The sequence below is a fragment of the Hyperolius riggenbachi genome, chromosome 3 (genome assembly GCF_040937935.1).
Source record: "Hyperolius riggenbachi isolate aHypRig1 chromosome 3, aHypRig1.pri, whole genome shotgun sequence".
In the NCBI taxonomy this organism is placed as follows: Eukaryota; Metazoa; Chordata; class Amphibia; order Anura; family Hyperoliidae; genus Hyperolius; species Hyperolius riggenbachi.
In genome coordinates this window covers 263,825,033-263,840,029 of record NC_090648.1, presented here as the reverse complement: position 1 = coordinate 263,840,029, position 14,997 = coordinate 263,825,033, and the positions used below count along the sequence as shown (strand labels likewise).

Sequence of the window (14,997 nt, the reverse complement as noted above, 5' to 3'; positions counted from 1 at the left end):
TGTATTCATATTGCTTACAGTGTTGCACAAATAAATCCATATAAAAGCGTCTTTAGATGTTTAATGCATCTTCTTAAAGCGGTTTTAAACTCCGACAAAATATTCAATAAAAATGTGTTTTCCTATATTTTTTTTTTTTTTTATAATCCATACAATTATCATATTTGCTTTTGTGCACAAGTATTATTATTCATTTAGAAATATAAGTTCCCACAGTTCAGTTTATTTACTTTAAAAGCTGCTGGTGCATTTTATTCATAACCGTTGTATTTCTATTGTAAATGCACCCAGTAACTTTTTCTGAGCAGTGTTTCAGTTCAGGACACATTAGCAGAAGATTCTGCACAGTCAGAGAATGTTTACTTAATTGTATCAAGTGAAGAATGTAAACACAAGATAAGGTTATTACCAGTTCTGATGAGGCTGCTCCTGCAGGAGGAAAAGTCAGTCCTGTGATTTAACCTCCCTGGCGGTCTTATTTCCGCGGCCGTGGGAGTTTTTTTTTTACCCTATTTTTTTTTTCTATCATGTAGCTAGCCTAGCGCTAGCTACATGATTCCCCCCTCCCTGCGGCGTCCCCCCAGCATCTCCGATCAACGCCGGCGCCCATTTACAACAGGAAATTCCGTTCTGAACGGGATTTCCTGTATGGGCTTCCCCCGTCGCCATGGCGATGATCGTAATGACGTCATTGATGTCGTGACATCAGGGAGTCCCGACCCACCCCACAGCGCAGCCTGGCGGTGATTGGCCAGGCTGCGCACGGGGTCTGGGGGGGGGGGGGGGCTCTTTTGCCGCGTGTAGCGGCAAAGTGCTAGCTGCATGTTTGAAAAAAAAAAAATGTCCAAATTGGCCCACCAGGGCCTGAGCAGTGCCCTGCGGCATTACTGGACGAGCTGAGCTCGTCCGTAATGCCCTGGAGGTTAACCCTTTGAATGCTGTTTTTTTTTTTTTTTTTTTAAATTGTGTTAGTATATTATGTGCTGTAAATAATCTTTTAGAGCAAAGTAGAAATCCTGGGTTTCATTCCACTTTAAAAATGTGTGTAATCACATCTCTATAAATTATAATAAATAATTACCACCCAGCTGAAAAACATTCAAAATCGAATTCTATTTTGTGTTTTGTAGGTAGTTGCACGACATGAAGACCTGCTGGCCCAAGCGACTGGTATGGAGTCTCTGGAAGGTACGGTTGCAGATTCTTACTGGAAGCTTAAAGCGCACATTAAGTGAGAGGGATATGGAGGCTGACATACCTATTTCCTTTTAAACATTACAAATTCTCTGGCTGTCCTTCTGAATTTTAATATGTTAAAGGCTGGTACACACTTTTAATTATGATTGGCCAATCGCTGACTAATTTTACCACCTCCATGTAGTATGAGGGATCAACTGATATTAAATACTATGAGCAAATTGTGTAGGTAAACCCACATACTACATGGAGGTGGTAAAATTGGTCAGTGATTGGCCAATCATAATTGAAAGTTTGTACTAGTCTTAACTGTAGGCTCTAACTGAAGTCTGCCTGGATTAGCTGCATACTTGTTTCAGATGCGTGATTCACACACTACTGCAGCCAGAGATCAGCAGGCCTGCCAGGAAACTGGTATTGTTTTAAAGGATATGAATATGACATCCAGCATATGATTCTCACTTCAGATTCCCTTTAAAGCAAAAGTATACTCTGACATGACATTGTAAACCCGAGCTAACATAAAAAAAAAGTTAGATCCTTACCTAAGAAGGAAGTCCCACGATCGGCTCCTCAACCGCATCGTTGTCACAAAAGGGTCCTCTGAACATGTCCGTTCTCGTGGCCATTCTCCACTTTGTGTACAAGCGTTTCCGAACTGCATATGCGCAAATACGGCCACGCCTGTGTTCCTCTTCTTAGATAAGTATCAAACTTTGTTTTCTGTCAGCTCAGTTTGCTTTAAAGAGAACCAGAGACAAAGCACCCTCATGTATTTTATTACATTTATCAGTGGGAACATGACAGTAAACACCTACCCTGCTTTTAGTTTCATTCTTATCTGCTTAATTAGTCTATTAGCAGCTGTGATAAGAATCCCCGACTGGCTCAGTCTAGGTTTGACCTGGAATCATTATAGCTGAGTCACTCTTCTGTGGAGTCTTTTCAAGCCCAAGCCTTCCCCCTCCTGGCTTAGATTTCCTACTTTGCATACTGGAGCTGTGATAATATGGGAGGGGCTGCTGCTGCTGCTGAGAGAGAATCTCTGAAACAGACAAGTGTGGCTGCAATATGATCCCTGTGTGCTTTGTGTGCACTAGATAATGATGATGACTGCAGTTTCATTCCTATGAGAGACACTTCCTACAGGCAGCTGAACATCATACCAAAATGAAAGCACACAGATGAAAGGCTGCAGCAGCCTTTCTCATATAGCCTAAATAGCAGCCTAGTCTCATATACCCTAGACAGCACATCCAGAACAACTCATTCATAACCCGGAAGCAGAAGAGATATTAGCCGGCGGCCATATTTGATTTTTCCTGGAGCAATAATGGATAAAAAACACTAAAAAAGGCACACCAGAGCGGCGTAGTTATCAGGTAGAGCATTTATTCTTTACAAGCTATTTATTTATTGTATTTATAAAGCGCCAACATATTACGCAGCGCTGAACATTAATTTAGGTTACAGCCAATATTTAGGGGTGACATACAGCAATATGACAATACAGGAATACAAGAAAACCAGATCACACAGCACAGTATGAGTACCAGGTAATGCTTTGTCAGTCACTGGATGGAGCATGGAGATTAGGCAAGTTAGGTTTACTCAGATGCATAGCATTGGTTCACAGTAATGGAGGTGCATGATCAGGTAGGACACAAAAGGAGGAGGACCCTGCCCAAAGGCTTACAATCTAGAGGGAGAGGTAAGGACACGAACGGTAGGGGACCAGAGTTCAGCTGTGGGTTTAAAACACTTGTGAGGGGTAGTAGGCCAGAGTGAAAAGGTGAGTTTTGAGGGCTTTCTTGAAGATGTTGAAGGAGGGGGCTGCCCTAATGGGTGTAGGTAGGGAGTTCCATAGTGTTGGAGCAGCTCTTGAGAAGTCCTGGAGGCGTGCATGGGACTTGGTGATGCGGGGGGCGGTTAGGCGAAGTTCATTGGAAGAGCGCAGTGAGCGGCTAGGTGTGTACCTCTGAGTAATATCGGAAATGTAGGTTGGACAGGTTTTGTGGACAGATTTGTAGGTCAGACACAGTATCTTGAATCTGATTCTGGACTGGATAGGAAGCCAGTGGAGGGATTCTAGGAGGGGATCTGCCGTGGTGGAGCGATGGGAGCAGTGGATAATTCTGGCTGCCGCATTCATGATGGATTGCAGTGGGGCTGTTCGGGTCATAGGGAGACCAGACAGCAGGGCATTGCAGTAGTCAAGGCGGGAAATTATGAGGGCATGGATGAGGAGTTTGGTGGTGGCAGAGGTCAGGAAAGAGCGAATCTTACAGATGTTACGAAGGTGGAAGTTGCAGGACTTTGTGAGGTTTTGGATGTGGGAAGTGAAGGAGAGTGCGGAGTCCAGGGTGACACCCAGACAGCGGGCTTGAGAGGTAGGGTGAATGGTAGTGTGGTTAACAGTGACATGCACATCTGGGAGGTTCATAGATGGCCGGGGTGGGAAGATCATAAATTCCGTTTTGTCTAGATTTAGTTTCGGTAACCTAGCGGACATCCAGGAGGAGATGGCTGATAGGCAGGAGGAGACCTTGTCCATGGTAGTGGTGGATATGTCAGGGGTGTGGAGGTAGATCTGGGTGTCATCTGCATACAGATGATAGTTAAAAAACATGGAGGAGATAACCTTGCCAATGGAGGATGTGTATAGGGTGAACACTAGGGGGCCAAGGACCGAACCTTGGGGGACACCCACCGAGAGGTGGTTGGGGGTGGATGAGGACTCATTGAAGGCGGTCTTCAAGGAGCGGTTGGAGAGGTAGGATGAAAGCCAGGACAGGGCGAGATCATGAATGCCCAAGGACTGGAGGAGTAGGGGATGATCTACTGTGTCAAAATCTGCTGAAAGGTCAAGGAGGAGGAGAATGGAGCATTTACCTTCAGCTTTAGCTAAGGCAAGGTCGTTGACCACTTTGGTGAGAGCAGTTTCGGTTGAGTGGGCAGGCCGAAATCCAGATTGCAGTGGGTCTAGCAGTGAGTTGGCATTGAGGTACTGGGTCAGGCGTTTATGAACCAGACGCTCAAGGAGTTACCGACTGATATGCTTATTTTGTGTGAAACGTTCATCTCTGGTTCCCTTTAAGTAATGTGACCTGTGTGAAAATGCTGGTAGCAGCCATTATTCACGTTTACCTCAAATCCTGTTCAGTCAGAGGGATCTGTCTATGTATTTAAAAAAACATTCTTTTAGGGCTCACACTAAGAGCGTTTTTGCCCTTTTTTCAGGTGCAGGCGATTTTCAAAATCGCCCTAAAAAAGCTTGTGCAATGATTCCCTATGAGAGAGTTCACATCTGAGTGGTTCGTTTCCGATCCGCTTAGCAAAGCAGTGCCGTTTTTTAGGTGACTTTGCCTCAATGGAAGGTATAGGAAAAACGCTCACAAAATCGTTTTGTGCAACGAATGCATTCACGTTTTTAAGAATAAATACATTGTATTTATTATTTTCTGCGTTAAAGAGTTCACTTCCTGACTTGCGTCAGGGAGTAAAATAAAAAAATGCTCTTGAAAAGCGTTTTTAACAAAAACGCACCGCCCACCCAAGCGCCGGGTATCGCAAAAACAAATTGTGTCAATCGCCCAACGCTAACACGATCGGAACGCAATGTGAACAAGGCCTCATTGTTAAAAAAAAAAATTATATTGCTTAGGACCAGTGCAGGTGTCAATCAAGTTATTTTCTTTTGTTTTTTCTTATATTCTTCTCTTTGCATCAAAAAATTTACAGCAGACAGAGCAAATTGCAGTTCCTATCACCTCACTAAAGTACTAAAGTTCAAAGGCAGAGTAATAGCAGGTTAGCTATTTCAGGTAAAGTTGCTTGGATGTGAATAAAAGGATCAATTGATTCTAGTGATACGTTTTGTAAAATATATATATATATATATATATATATATATATATATATATATATATATATATATATATATATATATATATATATATATATATATATATATATATATATATAACACGTAGGGCTGTGCTTGTACTTGGCATACACTATCATCAATACATGTGGAAATACACTGGATGACCATTACTAGAAACGATATGTGTGTGTGTGTGGGGGGGGGGGGTCAGTTTTGCAAAATAATCCAAATAGTTACACAACTAAAGTGATCTTTTTAAAGTATTTAGGCTACTTTCACACTTGGAACATTGCATTGTATCGTGGTATGCTCCCCCAACGCTCCCCCGTAGCAAGTGACAATCAGCCTCAATGAGACATGACACACTACCTGCAGTGCTGAGCAATGTGGTGGAAATGGTGATGATGATGCAGAGGTGACACAGATGTGACGCGCATGCACCGATCATGGGGGAAAAAAAGGAGCAATGTGCTTTCTGTCTAGCAGGGAGCATGTCACTGTTGGGGTGAGGGGAGCTATGCATATTACCCTGTTGGCGCAATTTGCTATAGGGTAATATGCATGGGTGAATGGAGGTGTGCGATTGTCCTGCCCTGGGCTCTTGTCGCAGGACAATCGTACGCCTCCATGTGTGAAATTAGCCTTAACCTCCTTAGCGGTTACTTATCACGAGTTCAGCTCTGGGTGGAAAAAACCTGCCAGGAGCGGTATCCCCGAGCTGGTGGTAGCCACCGGGAGGGCTATGCAGAGCAATGCACGCAGCAGGCATTTTTAACTCGCCTCCTGGGGATCCCGACGCCGGCCGCCATTCTTCTTCCTCTCCTCCGAGGCTCTGCTTCCCCCTGGTGAGATCGCCGCCGAAACAGCTATGATTAAGTACCAGACAAGTCCAAAACATGTCAACTATGTGTGATTTGGTGCTGTGATCGGCTACGTCCATAAACATATGGTAAACCTTGGCATTGTGCAGAGCTCCTCCATTGTTTTCATGTTGGAAACTGACTTAAAGCTCAACTAAAATGAGAGGGATATGGAGGCTGCCATATTTATTTCCTTTTAAGCAATACTAGTTGCTTGGCCAACCTGCTCATCCTCTGCCTCTGATACTTTTAGCCATAGATCCTGAACAAGCATACAGCAGATTAGGTGTTTCTGACATTGTCAGATCTGACAAGATTAGCTGCATGCTTGTTTCTGGTGTTATTCGGACACTACTGCAGCCAAATAGATCAGCAGGGCTGCCAGGCAACTGGTATTGTTCAACAGGAAACAAATATGTCAGCCTCCATATTCTTCTCCTTTCAGTTGAACTTGAACTTAACCAGTTATAGCAGACTGAGAAAATCAGATGGTCCCAAGTTTATTAATAAATGTGTAGCACCATATGAAATTAAGCACCGCTGTTTTTAAATGAATAAATGGTGATGTTTGTTCAGTTAATAGCAGATCGTTAATGCATTACTTGCTGATAAAGCCATTCTTGGTGTCCTTACTGTCATGATTCCTTACTGCCATGATTTCTTTGACCACTAAGTCATCTTAGGCCCCTTTCACACTACTGCTCCACATCACATTGCGTTCCTCTCTCCCACGACTTCCACGTGACAGTGGGCATTAGTCTCTATGAGACTGGCCTCAGTACCCGTGGTGTAACGCCATGCGATGGAAATGCTTTTGATTGACACAGACTCCTCAGTGCATTGCCAAACATAACTGCTCAGCACATGTTTGCGTTACAGTCATTGGCACTACAACAATTTTTATAGATTGTTGCAGTAGTGGTGTGCATGTGCTGATCATATGATATCCAGTGACGTATTTCCTGTCCAGCAGGGACCAAGTCACTGAGTGAGAGATGGAGCTAAGTAGATTATCCTGTTGGCACACTTTGCTGCAGGATGTTTAAAATACAAAATGATGTGCTGCGACACTTGCTGCAGTGGTCCTGCGGCAGGAGAGCAAATGCAGAACCGCCAGACCTAGTGTCCAATTAGCCTTAAATCCACCCTGTAGTCAATGTAGTGGAGTGGATCACTGTAAGTGAAAGTGAAGGTAAGACTGCATACTATGCAGCCTCACCATCTCAGCAGTACTCTCTGCTGACATTAATAGGGGTCTTCTGAACTTTAGCAGGCTCTCTGAATTCAGCTTTCTGTTATGACACATTCTGTTAAAGTGAACCTCCAGACTAAAAATCGACTCAGCAGCACTGAAAAGGCCTGGTGTTTCTTTAACAGTTTCACAGCATCAGAACTTTGTTTCTCTTATACAAGCCTCATTTTTAGCTGCACAGAAGAAAACTGCCCGGGCTTTTTTCCCCTGATGCTGTGCAAAGCATGATGGGATTTCTGATGTTGTTCTCATTCTGCTGTTTTGGTGCAATTTTTTATTTATTTATTTATTTATTTTTACATTTTGAATTTGACATTTGAAGCCTAGCGCATGCAGCTGGGAGGGGTTATCAGGACACAGGACAGTTGTAACTGTGTCTTATGCTCTCTGTCACCTCCTTTCAACCAAAAAGATGGCTGCCCCCATGACAAAGATGGCAGTCCCCATGAATCACAAACATTTGCCTGTTCTTTTAAAACGGGGTGGGTAAAAAAATTATATTACCTATCTATTCTAATTAACATAACTAATGTAACTTAATGACAGTATGCTTGTTTAGGCTGAAGTTCCCCCTTCAAGCCATTCTTTTTCCCACCTTCATCTGAATAATAAACCAGCATCTGCTCAAAGCATTGCTCATGTGAAGTCCATGGAAGTATAGAGCCTGGTGTCTACTATTGTCCCACCGGGGCTCTGCTAATAACTGTTAGATGTTAACAGATGTATTTTTCATGTTGTACATTCTTCCACCCAGAGGCTTCCCTCTACTTGGAGTATATACATTTTTTTGTTACAGGTTACAATATCTGGTCTGCCTGCTTGTTCAGGGTATATGGCTGAGAGTATTAGAGGCATTGATTGCACATAGGGGCAAAATGGGGCAGAATCAGCCCCCCCAATGATTGGAGGCGCAGAAGAGGCACGTGATGGCGATGCAGCGTTCCAGGCTGATACGCGGAAGTAACGTGAGTATTCTCCGCGCCAGCCTGCTCGCTGCCCACTGCCCCCGGCCCGCTGCCCGCATTTTTGGGGGGAGAAGAGAGGCAGAAGGAGGGGGACCCAGGTGAGGGAGGGGGGGGGGATATTTCCCCCCTCCCGGCCGCTATCCCTGCTTTCACTTCTCCTTCTAGCGCTGCTCTTCCCCTCCTTAGTCAGGTGTAGGGGGGTCGTGGCGACACCCCCCTGGCTGTCTGGCACCCGGTGCGCCACGCCCCCCTGCGCCCTTAGGTAGGAACGCTACTGGTTGCTGTTAAGGAGAGGTGAACAGAGACCAGCACTTATACGCTGCTGGCACTTGCTATCAGAGAGAAACCATTGCATTCACACACTTATTATTATTATTATTATTATTATTATTTAGTATTTATATAGCGCCGACCTCTTCTGCAGTGCTGTACAGAGTATATTGTCTTGTCAGTAACTGTCCCTCAGTGGAGCTCACAATCTAATCCTATGTCTATTTTCCCAGAACGTCCTTGGGACAGCACCCCTCCTCTGAGACTTGTCTCCCTCCCACTTCTGGACAGGAAGCTATTAATAAAATAAATTTGCATAATGGACAGCAGACATAAATACAAGCCACTCACAGATGTTCTCCAGTTGTTTTTCCTGTCCCGGACGGAAGCGGTGGGGAGGTCTCTATGCTCCCATGTCAGGTGGCAGGTGCAGCGGTGGAGCAGGCAAATCGGGCTGAGCAGGGGACTCAGTGTGCCGCGCGTCCAGCGTATGGAAGGCTTCTCCACGGAATCCGGAAGATTTATGGACGGCAGAGCGCTTTCCGGAAGTTCCGGTGTAGGCGCAGTGACGTCATGTGCAGGCGTCCCACATGACGGAGATCACGTGACCGGCGCTGAGTGCAGGCCGCGGCGGTGATTGGAGAAGCTGATGCAGAGAAATGCGGACCAGCTGAGAATCGTCGAGGAGGAGCTGGAGGTGAGGGTAGGGTTTTTAAGCCCAAAATTTGTTTTATGGTCTCAATGCTGCTGGTGACCATGGAGGACGCCGCAGGCCTTTCTAATCTGCAATCTGCAGAGTCTGGCCCTAAACCCTCTCTGGTGAGCAAATGTATGGTCTTTTGCGGACACTGCGGTTGGTTTACACTGAGGGGACTGATGACTTTTCTGTTTGATATTTTTCAGCCCAAACCTGCTAAATCTGACAAGAGTGATAAAGATAAAGACAAGTCATCTTCTCAGTCCACTCAGAGTAGACATGCATCAACCTCCAAAGAAAGACGATGTGTTATTTGTAGTAACCGTATATCTTCATCAGCTCCTACCTCCAGGAAATTATGTCAATATTGTACCGACAAAATTGTTAAAGACGAATCGCCAGTTGTTTTCAAGTATTTAATGGGGTGGATGCGTTCAGAGATGTCTTCTGCTATAAAGGATATAAAAGACTCAGCTATAGCCTCTACTTCTGCTGCTGCTGCTGCTTCTGCTTCAGCTTCTGCTTCTGCTTCAACCACTTCAGTGCCTCAGGATAGCGATATTCAGGTTCAGGGGCCCCCCTCTATTACTGATATCTCTGTGCGAGCAGTTCCACTTCCTCCCCTCAGTTCAAAAAGAAAAAGGGGTGAGGAGTTAGAATCGGAAATTTCTGAAGAGGAGGGAGAAATTTCCTCCTTTGAAGAAATATCCGCTGAGGATACCGTTGATAAATCCGATACGCATCAGAAATTTGCTTTTTCGCCAGAACTTATGAAAGAATTATTGTCTGATATGCGTATTGCCATGGGAATCACTATTGAAAAGAAACCTTTGACACCCTTGGATCAAATGTACGAGAGCTTGTCAGACCCCCTGACTTGTTTCATTCCAGTCCATTCCTCTTTAAAAGATATGATTAGGAAGGAGTGGGATGATCCGGAGAAGAGGGCCTTTTGGCCCCGTTCCTTATCTCGTAGATACCCGGTTTCTGCGGAAGACCAAAAATTCTGGGGTAATTCTCCCAAGCTCGAGCCATCTTTTTCGAGGGTATCAAAGAAGACAGATTTACAGTTTGAAAATTTTGGGAACTTAAAGGATCCCATTGATAAAAAGACTGACAATCTCTTAAGAAGGGCTTGGGAGTCTTCTTCCCTAACATTTAAACCCTCAGTAGCCTCTACGGCAGTGGGTAGGTCCTTAAGAACCTGGCTAGCAGAAACCCAGGATAAGATAGCTGCTGGAGTCCCTAGAGAAGAGATTCTTAAAGACTTCCCTAGGTTGTTTAATGCCACCAATTATCTCACTGATGCGGCGGATGATACGGTAAAGCTAACAGCCAGAACCACGGCCCTGGTTAATTCAGCCAGGCGTGGAGTATGGGTGAAAACCTGGCAGGGGGATAACTCTTCCCGTTCTAAGTTATGTGGTTTACCATGTGAAGGAGAATTCCTTTTCGGTTCTAAATTAGAGCAAACTCTAGAAAGAACTGCGGATGCAAAGAAAATTTTTCCCGCGAAGAGGAGGCCCTTTCAATCTAGGCGTTCCTTTCGCCCCCCTAATAAACCAGATCCAGACCCTAAAACCTCCTCTAGAAGGAGATGGGGACCCAATAAACCACAAAGAGGCAGGTCTAACTTTACCCAAAATCCAAAACAAACTAAACAATGACGCCAGGCTACCAGTGGGAGGAAGGTTATCCCACTTCTACGAGCTGTGGCGTCACCTCCTCCCTCACAATCAATGGATGGAGACAATTGTGTTAGAAGGTTATACCATAGAGTTCAAATCCCCACCTCCGCTAAGATTCTGGATAAATCAGGAACAGAAGTCTCGAGTACAGAGAGAGGCCCTACAAAAGGAAATTTCAGCATTGCTACAAAAAAGAGTAATCAGGGAAGTTCCAGCATGTCAAAGAGGACTGGGGTATTATTCCCCGATATTTCTGGTAAAAAAGCCTCAGGGGGAGTTTCGATTTATTCTCAACCTAAAAATATTGAACAAGGCCGTAAGGCACAGAAAATTCAGAATGGACAACATCAAATCAGTAGTAAATCTGTTGCAAAAGAACTGTTTCCTGGCATCACTAGACTTGAAAGACGCTTATTTGCATATCCCGATAAATCTGATATCACAACAGTTCCTGAGATTTGCCACCTGCGTTCAGGGAGAGGTAAGACACTTCCAATTTAACGCATTACCTTTTGGCCTGTCCTCGGCCCCGTGGCTTTTCACAAAACTTATGTCTGAAGTATTAGCAGTGTTGAGAACTAAGTCAGTAAATGTTTTAGCCTACTTAGATGATTTATTATTTTGGGGTGACTCAGCAGATTCTGTAAGAGCACAGGTAAATTTCTGCAGTCTCTAGGGTGGCTAATTAACTGGTCCAAGTCTTCCATTGAGCCCAGGCAATCTATGGAATTTTTGGGGTTGACTATTTCAACTGTGGATGAAAAAGTATACCTACCTCACAGAAAGATATCTGCTATTCTAAATACTGTTATCTCTTTTCAGGCAATGGGTTCGATCACGTTGAGGAAAGCCATGTCAGTCCTAGGACTACTAACCTCCTCCTTTCCAGCAGTCCAATGGGGTCAGTTACATTCCAGAATTCTTCAAAAATGGATTCTCAGAAATTGGAACAAGCACATTGCTTCTCTAGAGAGGAAAGTATTAATTCCATACTCAGTGAAAGCATCTCTCAGGTGGTGGCAAGATCCTGTAAGACTGTCACAAGGTCGACTGTGGTGCTTTCCAACACAAAAGACTCTTGACAACGGATGCCAGCTCCTGGGGGTGGGGAGCTCATGTGGACGATCTTCCAGCACAGGGTCCTTGGTCAAATCTGATGAAGGGAAGATCATCAAACAGCAAGGAGTTACAGGCTGTATGGAAGGGTTTACAACATTTCAGCAGTCACATCAGTCAGTGTCATGTTCTGATACGCACAGACAACAACAGCGTAGTAGCGTATATCAACCGGCAGGGAGGAACGAGAAGCCAACTATTAGAAAAACAGGCGTCCAGAATCCTTCACTGGTCCGAGGCCAATCTGAAATCCATCAGAGCAGTGCATCTGAAAGGTACAAGCAACCATCTAGCGGATTATCTAAGCAGATCTGTGTTGAGGCAGGACGAATGGTCCCTGAATCTGGAAGTGTTTCAGACCGTCAGTTCAACATGGGCTCAAGCATCGGTGGACCTGTTTGCAAGAAAAATAAACGCAAAATGTCCAAAGTTCTGCTCTCTGTACCCTCAGGACAAACCATGGGCAATAGACGCTTTCTCGCTGAATTGGGGTTCCGAGCAGATGTATGCCTTCCCCCCCGCTATCACAGATATCGAGAGTTCTCAGCAAAATTTGTCAGGACAAGGCACGAGTAATTCTGATAGTTCCCTTTTGGCCAAAGAGACCTTGGTTCAGTCTTTTACAGAGATTAATAGCAGATGCTCCATTGATGTTGCCTCAACGTCCGGATTTACTCCAGCAGGGTCCAGCGTTCCATCCGAACCTACAGCAGATGCATCTCTCTGCATGGAACCTGAGTGGAACATCTTAAAGGCAAAGGGTTTCTCGGATAGTCTTTCGGAGACCTTAATTCAGAGTCGCAAGAAGGTCACTAGAGTTATATATCAAAAAGCCTGGAGAATATACAATGAGTGGTGCAGGGATAAAAAGATGGATATCCATTCATCCACTTCAGTATTGGAATTCCTGCAGTCAGGATTTAGAAAGGGCTTAAGTATTAGCACTTTGAAAGTACAAACGGCAGCAATTAGTGTTTTTTTACAGCGAAAGTTGGCTCAGGAAGAATTCTTTGTGCGTTTTTTCCAGGCCCTGAAAAGGCTACGACCTGTAGTTAGGCCAAAAACCCCTACTTGGGATTTGAATATTGTATTACAGGCTATGTGTGATCCCCCGTTTGAACCTCTGGATCAAATCTCCGAAAGAATGTTGTCTTTAAAAATAGCATTTCTCATAGCAATTACGTCGGCCAGAAGGGTAGGCGAATTGCAAGCTTTATCAATTAGGCCACCCTACTGTATTGTCACGGATGATAAGGTTACTCTCCGCCCAGATATAGCCTTTCTTCCTAAGGTAGTTTCAAAGTTTCACAGAACTCAAGAAATCTTTCTTCCCTCCTTTTGTGAAAATCAGTCAAACGATAAAGAGAAGCGTCTACATTGCCTGGATGTCAGGAGATCTCTGCTTCATTATCTGGATAGATCCAAAACTTGGAGAAGAACGGATGCTCTATTCATACTTTTTGGAGGAAAAAATAGAGGTTTACGTGCATCTAAAACTACTATTGCCAGATGGATAAGACAAGCTATTTCCACAGCCTATCAGTCGCAAGGGAAGACTGTACCAACATCTGTCAAGGCTCACTCTACAAGAAGTGTCTCGACATCTTGGGCAGAGAGGGCTGGGGCTTCCATCGAGCAGATTTGCAGAGCGGCTACCTGGTCCAGCCAAAACACATTTGTAAAACATTATAGACTTAATCTTTTGACAAGTGGTGATCTGTCTTTTGGTAGAAAAGTTCTACAGGCAGTAGTCCCACCCTAGTTATTCATCTTGTTCATCGTCTCAGAGGAGGAGTGCTGTCCCAAGGACGTTCTGGGAAAGACCACACTTACCTTCGGTAAAGTCTTTTCCAGTAGTCCGGGGGACAGCACCCCTACTTCCCACCCTATGTGGGATCTATTAAGAAAAGAAATTATGCAAGCACAGTACGGTGAGTCCGGGTCATCTTTTTTATTTACTGGAGAACATCTGTGAGTGGCTTGTATTTGTCTGCTGTCCATTATGCAAATTTATTTTATTAATAGCTTCCTGTCCAGAAGTGGGAGGGAGACAAGTCTCAGAGGAGGGGTGCTGTCCCCTGGACTACTGGAAAAGACTTTACCGAAGGTAAGTGTGGTCTTTTATTGTGTAGTGATGGTCCCTGTAGGGAAGTTGGCGGTATGGGATTGTTACTGAAGAGGACCTCCTGCCTCCTTTAGAGCTTGTTCACACTATGAGCATTTGCAGGTTTTTTTTAAGCGCTGGAGATTTTAGAAATAGCTCGAAAAGCGCTTGTGCCGTGATTCCCTATGAGAGTGTTTACATGTGTGTTTCGATTTTACTAAAATCGCAAATGCTCTACATGTACCATTTTCTGAGAGCTTTTGCTCAATGGAAGGTATAGGGAAATCGCAAAGCGCTTGAAAAAGCACTTTGTATAGCGATTTCCTGAGCGCTTCTATGAATAAATACATGTAATTATTTTTGGGTTAGCGTTCAGGAAGTGAAAAACAAAAATCGCTGAGCAACCGAGCTTTGAAAAGCTCTGTAATAGTGCTGCGGATTTATAATGTGAACAAGGCGTTACAGGCGATCCTTAACAAGCTTGTGAACGGATCTGCAGATCAGCGAGTCAAGTTAGACCATGCACTCTGTATCCTAAGGGAGAAAACTGCCATGGGACATAATCTGCAGCACTTACTACTACATGGAGAAAGATGTCATACGGTCCAGATATATCCCGTTCAAAGTGCTAAAAAGGGCATCAAGATACTGAGCCTTGCTTATATCAGTGTGGTTAATGGTTTATATTATTTACTTGAAATACTGAAGGTCTATAAAAGTTTTATGGTACCCAATGTGGATGATCACATCAGTTTAAATAAATCAGTGGAGGCAGATACCTCTTTTTTTTTTTTTTCTTACATAAATGGTCCCAAATGGCCAGGAACCAACTTTCTGGTATTTGAGAGTTACCCACTCTGTGCTGTTCCACCTCTGTGGTTTTGTTTCATTTCAGTGTCATTTTGTTTTGTTTTTGTTTTTTTTATACTCTTAAAACTCTAAAGGTGACTACAATACAATGT

At 44.2% G+C, this 14,997-nt stretch overlaps 1 protein-coding gene across 2 annotated transcripts in view; it reads left to right on the top strand.

Annotated features, from left to right (window-relative positions):
• Positions 1 to 14,997, top strand: part of COG5 (component of oligomeric golgi complex 5) — a 497,428-nt gene that overhangs the window by 6,325 nt on the left and 476,106 nt on the right. For both annotated transcript variants that reach the window (XM_068276282.1, XM_068276283.1), the window contains exon 3: positions 1,131 to 1,188. In XM_068276282.1, coding sequence (XP_068132383.1) covers positions 1,131 to 1,188 — 58 coding nt within the window. The remainder of the gene's footprint in view (positions 1 to 1,130; positions 1,189 to 14,997) is intronic.